The sequence below is a fragment of the Schistocerca serialis genome, chromosome 4 (assembly GCF_023864345.2).
Source record: "Schistocerca serialis cubense isolate TAMUIC-IGC-003099 chromosome 4, iqSchSeri2.2, whole genome shotgun sequence".
Classification (NCBI taxonomy): Eukaryota; Metazoa; Arthropoda; class Insecta; order Orthoptera; family Acrididae; genus Schistocerca; species Schistocerca serialis.
In genome coordinates, this window is record NC_064641.1 from 433,997,638 (window position 1) to 434,019,054 (window position 21,417).

Consider the following 21,417-nt stretch of genomic DNA (forward strand, 5'->3'; position numbering starts at 1 on the left):
TACGACGTCCAACATCTGTGATAAAGGGTGGCCACCCAATCCCACGGTATCTGAACGCGGTTTCACCTTGGTTTCGCCACATGTTGGAGATACTCACCACAGCACTCCTCCAACACTCGACAAGTCGTGCTATCATAATCTGCCCTCAGGTAGATCGCTTGGCCTCCCCAGTCTACTGCGACTACATGTGCTGTGCTTGTGTTTAACAAGAGTCACTCTTGTCCAGGCGACGGTGCTATCGCCTGGAGGGGTTTATATTGGTAGAAGATCATTGTGTGAGTACTAAGTTTGGTTGAGATGGGTGTACTGGTTTGAGAACCTTGCAGGTTCGCAGGAGAGCTTCTGTGAAGTTTGGAAGGTAGGAGACGAGATACTGGCGCAAGTGGAGCTGTGAGGGCGGGTCCTGAGTCATGCTTGAGTACCTTAGATGGTACAGCAAAAGATAAAGGTCGCGAATTCGAATCTCGGTGTGGCACTCATTCTTAATGTGCCAACAAGTTTCTTATTTACCAATGGCTTACTGTGTTGTCACTGGTCACAGAAAGTCAGAAAGTGTTTTCCGAATTTTAGAACACTATTGAAGATATATTATGAAAAATATAGTAACCACTACAGTGCGAGGACTATTTCTCTCCTTGTTTAGTTCTGTGTCGATTCCAGTTCTTTCTTTTGTTATGCAGCCAAGCAGTCTGTAAAACAATGACTTCGACATTTGAAAGTTGAAAAATTTATTGTCGTCCGCATTTAGATCGTCAAACAGTGTAATACAATTCTATGGTCAATCGAGCAATGTATATCTCATGTTTTCTTTTTCCTACCCTTTCGGCTTATCTTTTTAACAGAAGAGGGAGCAGAGGTAGTTCTTTGTACGATCTCATTCTCTTTAATGGCTATTTCCCGATGAGATTTGAGCTATCGTTAAAAACTGGCTCCAGGCGTTATCTGGTTTGTAAAACTACTGGCGCTTGGCTAACAGCAGCCTTTAGGCCCCAATACTAGGGATCTGGAAATGCAGCGCCGTCAAGGAGCTTCATTATATTCTTCCAGAGAAATAAATGAGTCACCACTATTGATACAACAAGGTTGATCGAGGTGCGATTGTCACTTGCAGCGCCCTTCCTGTGTAAATTTCCCCGCTCTACGCGGCGTCTGTCCTCGCAATTAATGCTAATACGCCTGCTGTCATTCTGGAAGTTAGATGATGACTCACTGTAATGAGAGCGCCCCTCACTTCCTCCTGTATAGATCAGTAAATGATGAGCACTGTTTAGCCATGTACCGAAGTTATTACTGCGACAAACCATTCAGAGATTCGAAATAGTTGTCGATGTTATTACTGTTGGAAAACAAAATGAAATGAAACAAAGAAATAAGCCAGGAGGTAATAATTGTTCTGAGAAACTGTATGAGGAGTGATAGTATAGGCAACGAAGCCTGTGAACTGGAGCGAAGATACAAAAAATTCTTAATGCATACAGAGGCACAGCTCCATAGCAAACCAGTGATTGAGTCTCTTATGATAATGTATTGGAAAGCTTTTCGTGTGCTCATGATCGCATCATGTCGAAGCTAACAACCGAATTCGTGCCTGTAGCAATTCAATGCAAAGATAACCCAAACACAAGGCGAATAACACTAGCATTTGAACCCCAAATGTTTGACAATGTGACACAACCACAATATCAAAGCTCGAGTTGCAGTTACAAAGTGCTGTGCCACTCTGAGAGGAAGGGGCAGTAGGCATGTACGAAAGGCGTTCGGTAAGTGATGCAACAAATTTTTTGTCTTAGCCACTCTCAGTTGAAAAAATGCAGAACTTATTGTGGGATATCCTGGAATATTTCCGCTTCAGCCCCTATAGTCTCACGAACTTCAGATTGGTGGCGGCGCTCTATGTGGTCTTCAAAGTGGCGTCTATAACGGAGGCGCGTTTCAACCAGAGAAATCTCACTGATTTAATTTTGGCAGAAAATCAAAGCATCGCATTCATAGGTGCTTCCTGAATGGCGCCACAACACCTGTCTTCCGAAGAAAAAAGTCCAACGACACACCCTCAGCCGCTAAAGTCGTGCCGGCGGTTATTTGGGACTCCAATGGGTCTAATTTGTTTGATATGGTTCAACGATCAACTTTGAAGTGTATTACGATACCCTCGGAAATTGAAGAAATGACTTCAACATTTTCAACGCCACAGAAATGCAATTAAAGGACACCTTCTCCATGAAGCCTGAAGTCTGCGCACTCGAGAGTGTCTCACAAAACTTCATTGAACTCTTTCCCCACATCCACCCTACAGCCCAGATCTAACACTTCCGTTTTCCATCTTTTTGGCCCAATGAAGAAGGATGCACTCCGTGGGACGCAGTACGTGGATGACTGACAGGCTACTGATGCAGCAGCACCTTGGCTCTGACTTCGACCAGTAGAGGGGTACCAAGCAAGCGTGCAGGCCCTCCCAGTATGGTGACATAATGGGTTGGGCTGTTTGGGGGAAGAGACCAAACAGCGAGGTCATCGGTCTCATCGGATTATGGAAGGACGGGAAGGAAGTCGGCCGTGCCCTTTCAAAGGAGCCATCCCGGCATTTGTCTGGAACGATTTAGAGAAATCACGGAAAACCTAAATCAGGATGGCCGTACGCGGGATTGAACCGTCGTCCTCCCGAATGCGGGTCCAGCGTGCTAACCACTGCGCCACCTCGCTCGGTGTTGACATAAGGCCGTTGCATTGCAGATTATGTTGAAAATTAGAGTTTTGTAGTCTAAAATGTGGAGGATATTGTGGTGTACTGCAGTTCAGAATAAAACCAACCCGATTTCAGAAAAAAAAGTCTTGCTTTACTTGTTGTTCCTGTGATCCTATTTAGTATATTCGAAGCAAAAATCAAAGCAATAGCAATAATAATGATACGAATAACAAACGATCTCTATTTGGAAAATACATTTTTTCTTATAGTAGCGTTTGCTTAAAATATTAAGGATAAATTTCTTTTCCACAGTCTTTCTCTTTTCCGTATGTACAAGGCCCATTTTTTCTATAGTAGACAAATTTTATTTCATTATTAAACTGTATAGCCAGATGCCCTCCTGACGCACAGTTGTCAAGTGGACCAAATTGAGCAAAACGCATGTGTGTCATCTATCTGCGAAACGAGTAGAATCCGTTTTGTATTTTCTCGTTTATCACCTCTTTTGTGTATCACATTTGCGAAATCGCCTAATAACCGCCACAGTCATGTTGGCCGATGTACGAGCACATTTTCGTTAATGCGCTACGCGGATAGATCCGCGTAGAACCCAAATCATTATCTCGTGAGCTAACGCTCTGAGCCTAATTTTTTACGAGCAGGGTATTTTTTTCTTTTACTGGCGTTTGGGGACTATCCATGCAGCCATCTCAAGAATTACAGGACATTTTTGATGATACGAACGTATGGGCAACACAACAGCCCGTCTTCGAAATGAGAAAATCTCCAAACCCACCGGGAATCGAATCCAGGATCCTTTGGTTACTAATACGCTGCGCTGACTGCACAGCTACTAAAGCGGAGTACGAGCAGGTATCGTATTTAAAATAGCAAATGAGATGGAAAAGGAAATGTCTGTTGGCTGAAAACTAAATATTATGAATTTATATTACAAGGGTTATTTGTGTTTCAGAACATTTTGGACTCAAAATGACTGTGTGTGTTGTGAAAGAGAAAACAAATCACGGGAAGTAACATGCTAAATGTAATGAAATGCGCCGAAAATAATTTGTGTTGATATTGGAAAATACGTATCACGTTATTGTGGTACGAACTCTTTGTACCGCTTTTGTGTTTGTGTTAGTTTCTAAGGGACCAAACTGCTTAGGTCAACGGTCCCTAGACTTACTACTTAAAATAACTTATGATAAGAACAACACACACACCCATGCTTGAAGGAGGACTCGAACATCTGGCGGGAGGGGTCGCGCATCGCTTTTCTAACATTAGTTAAATTTGCTCCCAGAAAAGAAGTGTGCGAGGAAACAAGTTATCAGAAAGCAGTCACGTTTTTACATCATTTTTATATATTATTTTAACGTGGTGATTGTAAACCTTCTATTCTGTGAAAACAAATTGACTGAATTCATCAGTTATAGAAGTAAAGTTTTGTGGGGGAATAGTATTCTCGTAACCTTCTCTTATTCGCGCCGAGTGCAAATGTACCCCATTGTCGTTCTAAACGTTATTTTCTTATTGTTGACAAGAGTGGCGGGGCTAAAATTCCCAGAGTGTGGCGTACCTACAATAAGTGCCGTGCGTCGTCCTGCACGATCTTCTCATAGGAAAGTCTTGAGTGTTCCCTGTCGTGTTTGGCGCATACGTTTACTCCACGCGAGTATCGAATTACCAGTACATATTTTATATGGTAAGTGAAAATTTTGATTTCTATTATATTTGAAATATGTTTGGATTGCTATTGTAGAATTAATTTATCGTTATTATTTAGGTATAATGGCAGATCGCACTTCTGATGAAAGGATTTGGATGCAATGGCTAGACGAAGAACTGCAGACTGAGGAGTCTTCCTATTGTGATTCTGATCTCTGCGATGGATATACAAGCGAGGATGATGATCGACCAGACGAGCGAACCCTGAAAACAACGTCGTGGAATAATCGGAAGAAGACAATGTGGACATGGAAGAGAGCTTCAACAAGGAAAGTGGAAAAAATGGGAAGAACATAATGTCGACAAGGAAGAGAACTTGAAGGCAAGGGAAGAATCTGATTTTTGTTTTGGAGAAGATAAAACAAATTGGAATAAATTACCCCCTTGTCCTAATGTTGAATAAAGGCCAGCAATATCTTTCTTCGTGTTCCTGGTCCAAAAGGAGAGGCAAATAATGGAAAATCTCAAATCGATTGCATTAACTTGATTATTGATGAGAGACTGATAGAGTTGATCGTGAAAAGTACCAATAATTATATAGAAACAATCAGGAACAAGTTTTCTACAGAACGAGATGCAAAATTTACAGATTAATGTAAAATGCGTGTCCTTCTTGGTATAATCTTTTTCACTGACACGTTAAACTCTTCCAAGTTGAATACTTGCAAAATATATGACAAAGAAGAAGGCAATGGTATTGAAAGAGTGTATTTGACTATGTCGAGGAGTAGGTTTCATTTCTTGCTTCGTTGCCTCCGATTTGATGACATAAGCACCAAAAATGAAAGAAGAAAGCTCGACAAATTGGCACCAATACGGGAACTTATGAATTTGTTGTAAGAAAACTTTCAGAAGTACTATTCTCGTGGGGAGTACCTTACAATTGATGAGCAGCTGGTTGGTTTTCGTGGAAGACGTTCATTCACACAGATTATACCGAGTAAACCTGCTCGTTATGGCCTGAGTGTGTTTGCATTAGCGGATTGTAGAATAATGTATACCGTGAATATCGAAATTTATTGTGGAAAACAGCCGGCGGGGACTTTTGATGTAAGCAATGTAGGAAAGGTCGTCGTCATAAGAATTGCGAAACCAGTTTTAAACACAGGACGTAACATCAGGGCGACAATTGGTTTACTATCTATCCTCTGCTCCAAGAACTGCTTGAGAAAAAGACAAACTTATGTTGGAACAATGAGACACAACAAAAAAGAATTACCTCAGGAATTTTTACCCAGCAAATATCGATAAATGAACACTTCTGTTTTCGGCTTTAGACATGATGCAACACTACTGAGAAAGGAAAAAGAAAGCAGTAATTTTACTTTCAAGTATGCACAATCGTGCAGCGATTGACGAGTCCACCAGTTCAAAAAACAAACCAGAGTTTGTTACATTCTACAATCGCACAAAAGTTGGAGTTGACGTACTCGATCAACTTTTTTCAAATTATGATATAGCAAGAACTACTAAAAGATGGCCAACAGCAATTTTTACAACTTTTTAAATATCGCCGCTATCAATGCTTTATGCATTTATTCAGCAAACAAAAACTATGTCAAAGTGAAACGAGCTGATTTCCTTCACGAAATTAGTTGTCAAATGGTGAAACCACAGATTCATGAACTCAGACGAAAAAATGTAAATAGTCAAACTAAAGAAGGAGGGAAGAGGGTGTTGTAAAATATGTGGAAGATCAAGAAATAAATCAACACGAAGTGTGTGTGCAAAATGTGACTACCGTTGTTTGTAAGAATTGTACGTGATTTCTTATTGTACATATTCTCTGTGATTACTTTTTTGTGTATTATGAGCTTCTTCATTAAAGTTATTTTGAATACTTTAATTACTTCTTGTGTAATGTTACATGTTGTGAGTAATAAATGGGTGGAGTGACAAAAACTAATTTTCTGTTTAAAAAATTAAATGTTTAATTCCTTCCCGCATTTAAAAAGTATTAGTAATCAACTTACTCATGCATCGCAATGAACGTAACAAACAAATAACATAATTAAATAAAGAAGACTTTTTTCAACCAAAAAAGTGGTGGAGTACATTTGTACTCCGCGCCATTATCTGTGTCCTCAAAACCTGCGCGTCTATCGGAGGGTTAACGTCTATACCTGTCATAGTGACACATTCCTCAAATGTTCCATAAATGACATTGTGATAAACCTCTGCTAAATCTGAAATTACCCTAGGAATGCCTTACAGGCTCCGCAGCCGGCAGGAAACTGGGAAGGAGTACGCAATGCCAGTCAATACGCCAGCGACTGCGTCCAACAGGACGGCAGCGGCTCCGAGGACTGCCTCTACCTGAACGTCTTCGTGCCTGGCGTTCCACAAGAGGGCACCAACCTACCTGTGATGTTCTGGATGTACGGTGGTGGATTCAGAGGCGGCAGTGCTTCTGATAAGGAATTCGGCGCAGACTTTCTCGTCTCCTATGGCGTCATACTCATCACTGTCAATTATCGCGTGGGGCAGTTTGGTGAGTATTGCTTTCCGATATTCTGGTCTAGAGGCAGTGAGAAGGTATTGGGTCCCAGGTTAGATACGAGCCACAGCTTAACTTTGGAGTACGTGTAATGGTCGACGAATACTTCCGCAACAAGAAATCACAATCACTCAGCCCATGGTGTTACCAAAGAAGATGAAGAAGCGGATAAAACTTAAAAGTAAAATTGCTCTAAAGCCATAAAAATCGGCATTCAACAGTCTTTTTTTTTTTTTTTTTTTTGACATAGTCAAAATCTTCTAATGACGCTATCAATTCAGAAAACTCATTGATAATCAAGATCATCAGAAGGCTGTCTACCTTGAAGTGGGCACGTGCTTGTGTACTGAGGTTTATGTAATGACCGACTCATTATGTTTAAGTACTGCAATGTGCAATGCATTTAAAGGATCAGTGTTTCGAAACCCCGACATTGTCTCTCTTTGCGACACAGAAGTTTGAAATTTGGCTCAAAAATTCCTGCGCCACCCGGTGTGGCCGAGCGGTTTTAGGCGCTTCAGTCAGGAACCGCGCGACGGCTACGGTCGCAGGTTCGAATCCTGCCTCGGGCATGGATGTGTGTGATGCCCTTAGGTTAGTTAGGTCTAAGTAGTCCTAAGTTCTAGGGGACTGATGACCTCAGATGTTAAGTCCCATAGTGCTCAGAGCCATTTGAACCATTTCAACTAAAATCTGGCTTCCCCTCCATTGATGCTTCCATCCTCTTTCCACTTAACTTAAATATGCAAATTTCCATAAGGATGTTAATTTCGTCACTCCCAGCGCTACGTGTATTAAATCTCACAAAAACTACAAAAACCTGTCCCATGTTGCAAAACCAGTGGAGCGACACTATAAACGATTCTTAAAACTGAGGCATCCGACATCTAAGGTGTCCAAAATCCCGACGCCTTACATTCGTTGCGACTGAAGTTAGAACCCCAATACCCAACGCTGAAATCAAGTGGTTTTCTTACGGGTGGCCGAGGAAAACATTTCGGAGACACCCGATCATAATGGACAGGAAAAGGCCAGAGCAGGTGGCCTCAAGGGCGGCAGTGAACGAATAAGTTACCTTAGGGCGTTGTTTCCAACACATCTCTTAAGCAGCGTTGGGGAGTCACTGTTGGCAGACCCTTGGTTTATTTGGAAGTCAGATGCTAAAACGCTCCATGTTCATTCACCTGTACACATTTTCGCAGTCGTCGTTCACGTGTATCTGTTTCGGATAGCGCCATTTTGACACGCACATTGTACTTTACTCACCGGAGCATGCTAACAGTTTACACATTTATCAGTTCGGAAATGCTTCCACCCTTGGCGCAAAGGCCTACTATCATGTTATTTTGAATGTCAGATAAATCTCTCCAGTTCTGCTTTCCGACAACGAGTGTACTGTTTTCGACATCCCTCCCCCCCCCCCCCCCCTCCCACTACCCCACAGTGCTTGAGATGCCACCTGCCGTCTGTGAGTAGTTATTTCACGTTGACGTTGCACACAGGCAGTGGTCATTTTAACGTATCTGGATCGTGCACATTTTAAAATGTCGTTTTTTATCTTGGCATGCGTCGCATTAGTTTTGCTTTGTAATTTTTGTGTGGTTAATTAAGATATCTTCATCATACATCTGCATATGCTTTTCAAACACATCATGAAACCTGAATAAACATAATTGCGATCAGTATACTTTCATTTGTCATTAAGTGCACGTGTGCTATGGTAGCTTGCTTCTGTTGTTAGTCACTTTCTTATGTCCTGGTTGTCATGGTTAATTGCAGGTTTTCTGAGCACGGGAGACGCTGTTGCCCCTGGTAACGCGGGCCTCAAGGACCAGAGGCTGGCGTTGACCTGGGTACACAGGAACATCGCGCGCTTTGGCGGCGACCCGCAGCAAGTCACAATATTCGGACATAGCGCCGGTGCGCTGTCTACCTGCTATCACTTCCTCTCGCCACAGTCCTCAGGTGAGCAAAACTTCTGACACAGTTCATCCATTTGTATTAAAGTTTGCCTTATAGATGCTCTGGGAGAATTTCTGTAGTTTATCATGAACTATTTTATAACGTACTTCTAAATGGCGATTACAAAGCTGTGTACATAAGATCACTATTATAAATGATTCATTCGTTTCAAAAGCTCTCAATATTACTAAGTATTACATGTACAAATACGATTGATGCAGGAATAGAAGTGTAAACTCGCCATCTGTCCATTTTGAACTCTAAAAACGTCCTATAAGCGCCCCTCTAATAACATGACACACGTCCAATCGCTAGTCAAATTCGTTCCTTACCTTACGTAGCAACATCCTGTCAATGGTCACCACAGCGGCGTTGACACGTTCTCTGAGCTGTTCCACTGCTCTTGTAAGTGAGGGTACACATAAACGGTCCGTAATGTATCACCAAAGGCAAAATTCGAAAGGTGTCAGATCAGGAAACCTACAGGGCCAAGAGAACGGAGCCACATTATGTTCACCACTGCCACCAACTCAGTGATGCGCCATCCATAATCTTTCGGTTTTAATTGCTACGTGAACTGCAGATGGTACAGTTTAAAATATAACCGCTGTCGCAAAATCTTCCACATAGTTTGGTTCGGTAATCACAGTTCGTAGATTGCGCGGCAGGTTGACATTCCTTTGGACTATGTTCGAAACTTCCCCTCGCTCACCCCGCAATTGGATCAGGCGTATTTCATCGATCGGTACTTTTCTGTTCAGAGCAACAATCATTGGCCCAGAATAGTCGATACCAACGCACAGTTCTCTGTTTACATAGCGGTTCTTTTCCATAATACCTTCTGAATCGGCACTCACATATTCCAACACACAAAAACTATTTTCTGCCTTTGTCGCTTTATTTTTAGGCCCTACTCTCGTAACGTCATCTGGTGGGCACATAAAAGGTGTTAATACGATTCTATTCATGGATCAATCATATTTGAACATGTAATACTCTGTAACATACAGATCTCTGAAAACGAATGAGTCATTTACCCTGTACTATACCTTACTACACATTGAATACCGAATTATGGCGTTACTGTTGCATGGGGGCTTAATTATTTAAATGAAAATGCAATAATTTTAGCAGCTGTATGTCCGGTTACGAAGTCTCGTAACTGGTTGGCCCTGAGTAGTATTAGTACGCAATCGGACTGCATAGAATAACAACAAAGAGTGAAGGGAAATTTCCGTTAACACAGTTGATTAATTAAGTCCCCAGCAACTGTAAAAGCTACGAAACAACAAAGCACAAATGTAGCTGTTCTGTGTGTGAAAGTGTGACTCAACGTACAAGTATCTGGCTGGGTTCTTCCTCAATACGACAAGGTATTTTAAACACCATTTACAATGAAGTAATTAAAAAACCAGAAATACTATAATTGCACATAGAAACCAGAATTACAGTCTAATACATAAACACAAGCCAGATGCTTTGTTGACTGAACTTGTGACCAAGAGGCATTGTTATTTAGGAAATCTGAAATAAAAAAATTTTTTACACTCATATATATTGACGAAAAATACACTGTGATCATTCCAACATCCCCAATCGCACCGCATCTGCTATTTCGCCCAACAGAACAACTGCACACGACATGCACTCAACTAGTACTGCTATCGACATCCTCTCAACAAGCACTGCCCACGGCAACCTCTGAACTACAATTGCCCACGGCAACTTCTGAACTACAACTGCCAAGTAGAGGCGGCGGAATCATACTCTTTGGCGCAATCTCTGGCGCTGTGACTCAGTGTAGCCACCTTTCATATCCCTCTCCTTCACGGGCTAGAATTTGATGGTATTTTTGCGAGGACTGGTGGTGAAAATACCACCAAATTCGTCCAAAAAAATACAGACAAAATAAAAGATAATATTAATAAGTAAATATCACATAACTAAATAAATTTTGGTTTTTCACTGGCCCTTCAATAACCTAATAGATAAAATACAATACAAATGCTTTGATACATGTGATTTTGCACAAGAGTTTACACAAGTATCATTCAATCAATGGCAGCAGCAATGACAAATAGGTGTAGGTAAGAGTCTCATAACATTTCATAAACAGTAAATACACAAAAAAAATCTGTTTATACAAATATGCATATAAAATCTTTACAATAGTTCAATATACAAGTAGCACTCCTCAGAGTAGCTGACAGTTCCAACAGTAGCACCCAGCATTGGTCAACAGATGCAAATAGCAGTCTCATAACATTTCATCAGGAGTATTTAAGTAGCTCCAACAGTGGCACTTAGAAATGGTGAGCAGGCGCAGACACCAACAATTGACATTATCTCAGTAGCAGCAGTTCCATCAGTGGCACCCAGCAATGTTGAACAGGTGCAGACACAAACAAGTGAGACGGCCGCGTGGGCTAGCGGTTCTAGGCGCTCAGTCCAGAACCGCATGACTGCTACGGTCGCAGGTTCGAATCCTGCCTCAGGCATGGATGTGTGTGATGTCCTTAGGTTAGTTCGGTTTAAGTAGTTCTAAGTTCTAGGCGACTGATGACCACAGATAATATTTAGGAGGTAGGTCGGTACCAATTATTTGGGATTAGGAAAGGAAAACACACAAAACACACTCACTGATCTTTCTAATTGAATAGTTTTAACTGTGTAAATGCAATTCTGTCAAAAATTTGATGTTCAACATGTGTATCAAGTAGTAGTGGCAGCAGTGTATAATAGTAAATAATAGTCAATGTCATAGTCATCATGTCAAGACCAATGTTTGCCAAGCCAAATCAAATGTACGGTTGCTGGACAACTGTCAGTGTGCCAAGATATGCAAATACTTCCTCTCTCCAAAAAAAAAAATTATACACTCCTGGAAATTGAAATAAGAACAGGAAGGGGAAACTTTATTGACACATTCCTGGGGTCAGATACATCACATGATCACACTGACAGAACCACAGGCACATAGACACAGGCAACAGAGCATGCACAATGTCGGCACTAGTACAGTGTATATCCACCTTTCGCAGCAATGCAGGCTGCTATTCTCCCATGGAGACGATCGTAGAGATGCTGGATGTAGTCCTGTGGAACGGCTTGCCATGCCATTTCCACCTGGCGCCTCAGTTGGACCAGCGTTCGTGCTGGACGTGCAGACCGCGTGAGACGACGCTTCATCCAGTCCCAAACATGCTCAATGGGGGACAGATCCGGAGATCTTGCTGGCCAGGGTAGTTGACTTACACCTTCTAGAGCACGTTGGGTGGCACGGGATACATGCGGACGTGCATTGTCCTGTTGGAAAAGCAAGTTCCCTTGCCGGTCTAGGAATGGTAGAACGGTGGATTAGATGACGGTTTGCATGTACCGTGCACTATTCAGTGTCCCCTCGACGATCAGCATTGGTGTACGGCCAGTGTAGGAGATCGCTCCCCACACCATGATGCCGGGTGTTGGCCCTGTGTGCCTCGGTCGTATGCAGTCCTGATTGTGGCGCTCACCTGCACGGCGCCAAACACGCATACGACCATCATTGGCACCAAGGCAGAAGCGACTCTCATCGCTGAAGACGACACGTCTCCATTCGTCCCTCCATTCACGTCTGTCGCGACACCATTGGAGGCGGGCTGCACGATGTTGGGGCGTGAGCGGAAGACGGCCTAACGGTGTGCGGGACCGTAGCCCAGCTTCATGGAGACGGTTGCGAATGGTCCTCGCCGATACCCCAGGAGCAACAGTGTCCCTAATTTGCTGGGAAGTGGCGGTGCGGTCCCCTACGGCACTGCGTAGGATCCTACGGTCTTGGCGTGCATCCGTGCGTCGCTGCGGTCCGGTCCCAGGTCGACGGGCACGTGCACCTTCCGCCGACCACTGGCGACAACATCGATGTACTGTGGAGACCTCACGCCCCACGTGTTGAGCAATTCGGCGGTACGTACACCCGGCCTCCCGCATGCCCACTATACGCCCTCGCTCAAAGTCCGTCAACTGCACATACGGTTCACGTCCACGCTGTCGCGGCATGCTACCAGTGTTAAAGACTGCGATGGAGCTCCGTATGCCACGGCAAACTGGCTGACACTGACGGCGGCGGTGCACAAATGCTGCGCAGCTAGCGCCATTCGACGGCCAACACCGCGGTTCCTGGTGTGTCTGCTGTGCCGTGCGTGTGATCATTGCTTGTACAGCCCTCTCGCAGTGTCCGGAGCAAGTATGGTGGGTCTGACACACCGGTGTCAATGTGTTCTTTTTTCCATTTCCAGGAGTGTATACTGATTATTGATTTAACAAAGTGTGTGTGTAGACAATCTTCCTTCCACTTGAGTATTCTAGTCTGCCATCTTTATTCTTCTTGCTCCATATAAACCAACAAAAAAAATATGCTCCTCACTTACTTTACCTCTTATCCACCAAAACTCCAATAACCATCAGCATCACATAATCTTAGTACTTCAATAATACCTCTTACGTCGATACATATACACCTCATCATCAATATCATTTACCTTACCTCTTGTCCAGCAAAATTCCAATAATCATCAACTTCACACAATTTCAATACCTCAACAATACCTCTTCAATACGTCGATACATATAAATCTTATCGCCAATATCATTTCACTTCCATAACTACTCTTTTCCTGTAGTCAGTCTCCTCGAACAAGTACAGATAAAAACCTAGTGCAAACTTCAATTCATCATCCCATAGAATCCGAAGACACAATGTCCATACACAACCTCTGTGTAATCCATCTGACCCAAATCTTCTACTCATTATGAATTATAAAATACATTTTGGTTACCTTGTCCATCATTAAATAAAAGAAATGCATACATGACCTCTAACAGCCTTTAGTTTGAATAACGTTCAGTAAGTAAGTACGAGTATGGAGTGTGAATGATCGTAATATTTCACAGTGTGTACACCACTTCAAGAATCATGGCATAACAGAAGCAAACATGTGGAGTATTTCTTGTGTCAAGTGTTACTTGCTATTTCAGTTGCTCACGAAGAATGCAGTGTAATAACTGTCAATGGTCTAAACCTAGTGTTGGTATGTCATGTCGTTAGCTTCCTTCCTATTAGCATAAATTTATACAGCTTCCATAAAACCTCCAGCTCATGTGACTTCAATGAAGTTTCTTGTACCAATGTCGTTCGTAGAATTATAGCAGTTCATTTCCTTATCTTCAAATATAAAGCACTGAGCGTAAGCAAAACATGCAATAGCGAGTAGATAGATTATAGATACCAGTAGAGAACAGAATGTGAACAAGTGGAAGTAGAACAATCCCTATAACGAGGCTCGGCCAAGCGAACAATCTATAATTAATACCATAGTGTGACCTAGACTCCATGTTCGTACACCGTATATCAGCATTTCTATATACCAAATTAAAGAGTAGTTACGATAACAAAACAGAAATGTGTAAATATGCAATCCATATGCAAAGCAGCAAATATATATCTTGCATAATAAACAGGCCATTAGCATCATATCAGCATAAACAAATAAATGTTCATATGTAATCTTAAAAAGTAAACATGAAGACGCAAGCAGATAAATCACAAAGTATAACTTACATACATAACCATATTAGCACAACTAATCAGGTGACAATTATAATTTAAATAAATAAGCAAGCAGGCACATAGTAAAAAAATGTGACATCAGTGAAAAAGCAGTGCAGCCAAGCGATGCATAATATACATAAGTAACAACCCTGTTCATTAATCAATCATTGTCAAAATCAGTTAACACTAAGTATAAATCACGTAATCGCGAGCAGCAAATTACGTCTAAAGTATGTACCTAAGTGGAAATATGTTACCTGAAAAATAAACTCAATTAATAGTTACCTTTTTAGTTTATTACTTTCTTCTTCGAAATTACATTCTTCCTGAAATTTTCTCGATAGCAAGTCTTCTTAACGTCGGACACACTCAGAATTTACCTGAAGTTCTTAAATATCTTATACAACTGTATCCTGAAAAAAACTGAACGTTAATAACATAATTTATCAAGTCTCTATAGCTTTATACTGAATTTAATCAGAGAAATTAGACTGTGTGTTTGTTTACGGCTGTCAGTGCGTTCGCACTGAGCGCTCGATCAGCTGTAGGTACACGTGACGTAGGAAGTAATTGTTTGCGGTCAACGACTGCCTTGTGCGGCGCGCAGGCTTGACTGTTGCTTTGAGTATGTGCCGCCGCCAGAAAACTGCGCGGTATCCTTCTATTCTCTGCGTGTATCATTCCACAAAAATTTTGACGTTCGATATATGATGTATTCCATTAGAGCGCCGAGATGTAAGAGTTTCTACTTCAACAGTGTTATCATGAATAATTTTGCGAACTCTATATGGACCGTTATAAAGCAGAAAAATTTGCGACTCAAGACTTTTCCATTGTGAGACAAATGGTGAGACTTAATTAACACCTTTTGACCAACTGACAAGGTTTTTAAACGACCAGGACGTTTAGCTGATTTCTCTCTTCTAGCAGCCACAGATGCAATATTTTGTAGAGCCAGGTTGACAACTTTAGAATGCCGCAGTTTCCGTGTAGGCGGAAAAGGAACGATTTCAGAAATGCGATTTGTCGGTGCTTTTTTTTTTTATATCAATATAGGCGGTATAGAAGTTGAATCATTAGGGAGTTCATTTAGAATGTTTTGAAAAATATGAAGATACTGATCCCACGTTCTGTGATTCTGATGACAACAAAGTCGACACAATTTATTGATTTCCTTCATCCATTTCTCTGAAGCGTTAGATTAAGGGTGAAAAAGTGAAATGATAATTGGTTTAATCTTACGACGCCGTAGAGTATGAAGCCAAATTTTAGAGCGAAACTGTGATCCATTATCTAATATAGCCTTATCAACATGACCCACTTCTTTAAGAAAATGTTTGATGAAAGCATTAGATACTGAACGAGCTGTTGCTTTGAGTAAAGGTGTAAAACACACATATTTTGATGTCAGTTCCACTGCTACCAAAATGTACGCAAAACCATTAGTAGAACGAACCACTGGTCCGAACAAATCGACTGCAGCCATCTCCTTTAATTTCGCTGGAATGATAGGTAACAAGGGTGCTCTGTGAGAAATAGTTGGCGGCTTAGTCTTTTGACATAATTTGCATTTGGCAAGAACAGATTGAATACGTTTTTCCATATTACTGAAGTAGCAATTTTCTCGTAATTTATGAAAGCATTTTCTGGGACCAAAGTGTGCATAACTGAAATGTGTATACCAAATTAATTTATTAACCCACTCATCAGGAATGTGAACTAACCAAAAAGAGTTGTCGACCGATTTTCGTTTAAAAAGAATATCATTGCGAACTAAATAATACTGTCTAATCGCTACGCTTTCCTTTCTCCTCCTCCTTAATGTCCTTCCAGATTGGATCCTTGTTTTGCTCCTTAGCGATGTCCTGGAATGAAGACAAAATAAAATTTTCAAACGCAACATCTTGAATATACATCAAACAATTATTGTTTTCTTTGCAGTCCTCCTCAGCACCTTATTTCAAACCCATACATGCACGTGATAAAGCATCAGCAATAATATTTGAAGAACCCTGTATGTAAACAATACTAAAATCAAATTCCTGTAGATACAGTGCCCATCGTGACAATCTTCCATGTGTTAATTTTGTTGACATAAGAAATTCCAGAGCTCGATGATCGGTGTAAACCTTAGTATGTCTGCCATACAAAAATATGCGAAATTTTGTGAAAGCCCAAACAACAGCCAAGGCTTCAAGTTCTGTAATCGAATAATTCTTTTCTGATTTTCTGATTTAGACAGAACTCGACTTCCAAATGCAATAGTTTTCTGTACTACAACGCCGTTTTCTTCTATGTCTTGAAATAAGTGTGCACCTAGGCCTTTGTATGATGAGTCTGTCGCCAAACAAAAATCTTTAGATAAATCCGGATGTGAAAGAAGTGGAGCAGCAACTAAAGCATCACAAAATTGTTCAAATTCTGATTGAGCTTCCTCATCCCAACACCAATTACAATTCTTTCCATATAGTTCACATAAACGAGGTGTGGCCAAATTGTCCATTCTAACAAAGCGTCTAAGAAAATTACAGACACCAAGGAAACTACGAACATCACATTTTGTAGTAGGAACAGCAAATTACGAATAGCGTCTAGCTTCTCGGGATCAGGAAGAATACTTTTTGTAGAAATAATATGACCAAGAAATTTCACCTTAGAACGACCAAATTCAGATTTTTCCAAGTTCACTGTAATGCCAACTCCTGCAAAAATACGTAATAATGAATCCAATATTTTGTTATGCTCACGCCAAGAACGTTTAGCAATAAGAATATCGTCAACATATGAAGTAATATTGTCAAGAAGATAAACAGGTAAAATTTCGTTTAAACCATGAATGAATGCTGCAGAAGATACAGTAAGTCCAAACGGTAATTTCCGAAGTCACTTTTGGGTAAAATAGTCATATCCGGTTATTCTTTACCGACTCTGCAGATAGATTGATAGTTGAAGAGTTGTTTTGATGGATACAAAGAATAGTAAAACAGTAGGCAGCGGTGCAGAAAACTAAAAGGGAAATAGCACCACTACAGCTCGGGGCCCTGTGCACGCTACGGCACATATTCACTTAGTCCAGCGAATCCCCTGAGGACTTAAATAGCCGCACATAAATTCCAGTTGGCACTTAGTGGCCAATTTGGTGGAAGTGCGTACATAAATTGATCTAACCATTAACTTGGATGTATGTCATTTTAGAATTGCGAAAGATCTTAAATTTACGAACAGTTAAAAAGTGTTTACAGTCAAAGTTTTCGCCTCGTGGCTACGAAGACCTATCACGTCTGTCCCAGTCCGAATGTCGATTATTGTCAAGTTCGCGCGCCTGGCGCTCTCTTGTTGCATCTCGTATATGAAATAAATTATTTTCTTCAAAACCCTCTGCTATCTGTGATTCTAAATTTCTTCTACTGTCTTTTCCTACGATTTCGCTTTCAATTTGTTTAACTTGCTTTCGTAACACCTTAAATTCCCTTTTAACGCGTTCATTAAATTTTCCCTGATTTTCAACATGTTTATTTAGGTTCTGATGCTCTTCGGTTTCTGCAAATGGCAATGGAGCTGTATCAACTGAATCTCTGTCCCCATTTAAACTAAGACTTGTCAATTTACCTGAAATCTCCTCAACTCTTTCCCATAAGTCAGCTATTTGTTCTTTCTGTTTATTTACGTCTTCCTCAAGTGTCGCGACTCAGGTTTCAGTATTGACACATTTAGTAGTTAACTGTCCATATTGTTGTGATAGGTTATTTATTCTGTCATTTGGTACGGATTCATCGATTCTTTCAAATATTTCTTCCTTATCGTGTACACATTGTAAATTTAACTCTGAAAATTTTTGTGCTATCACACGATCTCTTTCTTCCTTTTCTCCATCCTGTTCCTTTTGTCTGATTTCTATTGAAATTAATCTATTATTGTGAGCATTTAAAATCAGTTGTATTCCTTCTCTAATTTATTTTTCTAATTCATCTTTCATGTTTTTGAAACATGCCCCTATTCGTGAGTCTAGCCGTGTTTCCATTGTTCCCATATCAGTTTTAATTGTTCCTATTTGTTAGTCTAACCGTGTTCCCAAATTTAATATTGCACTCATCAACTGGTTCGAAATTCTTTTCGCCCCTAACATTTCCCGTAACACTAACTTCCTTTGTCATAGCAGTAAAGCTATCTGTGTTCGATACTATTTCAGAATCTTCTATCGTTAATCACATATTCTGAAAATTTTCCGATTGTGAAAAACTTTGAACTGGTTACGGACTATTTTCCCTGCTTATTAAATTGTTTTCTACTTCATCATACTGTTCTCCTGTGTTGGCGAGTTCGCGATGTTAACAATTTCGTCATTCTGACTATCCATCATTTTTGCCTTTTTCATCGATTGCGTAATCACATACAAAACTCGTCACTATACGAAAATTACACACTATATATCACTTTATCACCAACAATACCATTCACACGAAATGCTCCCCGACAAACACGATTAACGAACAATTGAAATCTTCATAATTGCACAAAATTGTCAAACCTGTATACGACTCATCAAAAATTAATTCTGCAAAAATACCATTACAAGAATGACAAGACAACCACAAATGTTCAATTACCAAATCTACACATGCAATATAGACTACAATTACTAAACTACAAATTACAACAACAATACTGCTGTCTGCTATTTTTACTATCAAAAGAATTCCAAGGGACGATCCGAAGCAGCGGTCGCCACGTGCGTGGGGGCTTAATTATTTAAATGAAAATGCAATAATTTTAGTAGCTGTATGTCCGGTTACGAAGTCTCGTAACCGGTTGGCCCTGAGTAGTATTAGTACGCAATCGGACTGCACAGAATAACAACAAAGAGTGACAGGAAATTTCCGTTAACACAGTTGATTAATTAAGTCCCCAGCAACTGTAAAAACTACGAAACAACAAAGCACAAATGTAACTGTTCTGTGTGTGGAAGTGTGACTCAACGTACACGTATCTGGCTCGGTTCTTCCTCAATACGACAAGATATTTTAAACACCATTTACAATGAAGTAATTAAAAAACCAGAAATACTATAATTGCACATAGAAACCAGAATTACAGTCTAATACATGAACACAAGCCAGATGCTTTGTTGACTGAACCTGTGACCAAGAGGCATTGTTATTTAGGAAATTTGAAACAAAAATTTTTTTTTACCTTCATATATATTGACGAAAAGTACACTGTGATCATTACAACATCCCCAATCGAACAGCATCTGCTATTTCGCCCAACAGAACAACTGCACACGACACGCACTCGACTAGTACTGCTATCGGCATCCTCTCAACAAGCACTGCCCACGGCAACCTCTGAACTACAACTGCCCAGTGGAGGCGGCGGAATCATACTCTTTAGCGCAATCTCTGGCGCTGTGACTCAGTGTAGTCACCTTTCACTATGTCCGTAAAACGATGTTGGGAGAGAACATAAGCGAACTGTGTCTGCAGACGTCAGTTTAAATCGATTTACTTACACAGCGTTCTCATTACCTTTTTATGTATGTTTGGTGTCAAGTATTCGAGTTGTAGCTAGCACAGCGAACACATCCGGATGACATTATTCAATATCGCTTATGTGACAGAAAATGATCACAGTCAATGAGTGATAGATTGGGAGTTGAGTGTCACCTGTAGGATCATCCCACGATTCTGGGAGTAGTAAAGAGGATGGAAACAGCCTGTGGCAGTATAGGAAAGATACACACCATGTGACAACTCTGTGGTAGAATAGTTGCTTTAAGTAACCAAAGAGGTGCAACCAGCAGAGTACATGCTTTAGTAAGAGACAACACAGTCACCTCTCGAACCGCGTTTGCTGCTGAGTATTATCGGACTGAAAAGGTTAACCAGTTTGTGCAGAGACCTCTCAGATGGATTCTAGTGCTGGATTACTTTGCACCTATGGAGCCCTTAGAGATTTTCATGCAATTGAAGTTTTAATACATTTGGGGATACCGAACCACACTGCTCGCACGTGTCCAGCTAAATAATGTTCTGTGGCGTGGACATTGCCAGTAGCGTCGTAACAAAAATAAATGTGCCTGTAATGAAGTTCACAGCCACCTGTGGTCGCCATTTTCTACCAAACTGCATGCTCACCTCTTCTACCTCATCTTCAACAACGAAAATTGCTGCATTGCACGCACCCAGTCTCTGTACACTAAAGGGGTTCATCTTAAAGATCGTGCTAAATGCTGGTTTACGAGTGTGAAGTTAAGGAGGCGAAAGTTCCTTGGCTGCAAAGTTACAGACAGCAACTTATGATCAGAGTGTTTTGACGCAATGTGTGTCTTCAATTACATACGATCAGGTGCCGACATGACACGAGCTCATCTCATGTTTCATCGAAACCGTTGTCCACGGTGAACAAGTAGTGTCCCGTTCATGGATGAGTCACTGTTTATCCCACAGAATGATGTTTTCCAGCCGTCTATTCATCTGGATGTCACAAGTGACATCACCATCAGTGTTGTGGAGCGGAACAATTCTGCCAATGGCAGTGAGTTTTCTTGACGAAGAACAATGTTAGAAGAGAAAAAGACCACCACACCTGTATCGGACTGGTAATCCGACGGATGCTATGCAGTGGTATTCTTTTGGGTCGTGGACTGGTTTGATGCGGCCTGCCGGAGTTTCTCTCCTATATCACTCTTTACTTCTCAGAGTAGGACTTGCACCCCAGAAGCTCAAGTATTTGCTGTATACGACCCCGTCTTTATATTTCCGTACTGATTTTGCCACCTGCGGCTCCCTATACAACCATGGAATTGATTCCTAGATGTTAAACATATGTTCTATGATCCTGTCCCTCCTTCTTGTCAGTATTCTCCATGTGTTCCATTCTTTGCCGATTATGACAACAACATTATTTCCCGTTAATCAATCAAACTTTTAACATCATTCTACTGCACCACATCTC

At 41.0% G+C, this 21,417-nt stretch overlaps 1 protein-coding gene across 1 annotated transcript in view; it reads left to right on the forward strand.

Annotated features, from left to right (window-relative positions):
* The window catches only part of LOC126475036 (cholinesterase-like), a 157,744-nt gene that overhangs the window by 58,059 nt on the left and 78,268 nt on the right, over positions 1-21,417 (forward strand). Inside the window, exons 4-5 of the mRNA XM_050102581.1 lie at positions 6,632-6,908; positions 8,694-8,879. Coding sequence (XP_049958538.1) covers positions 6,632-6,908; positions 8,694-8,879 — 463 coding nt within the window. The remainder of the gene's footprint in view (positions 1-6,631; positions 6,909-8,693; positions 8,880-21,417) is intronic.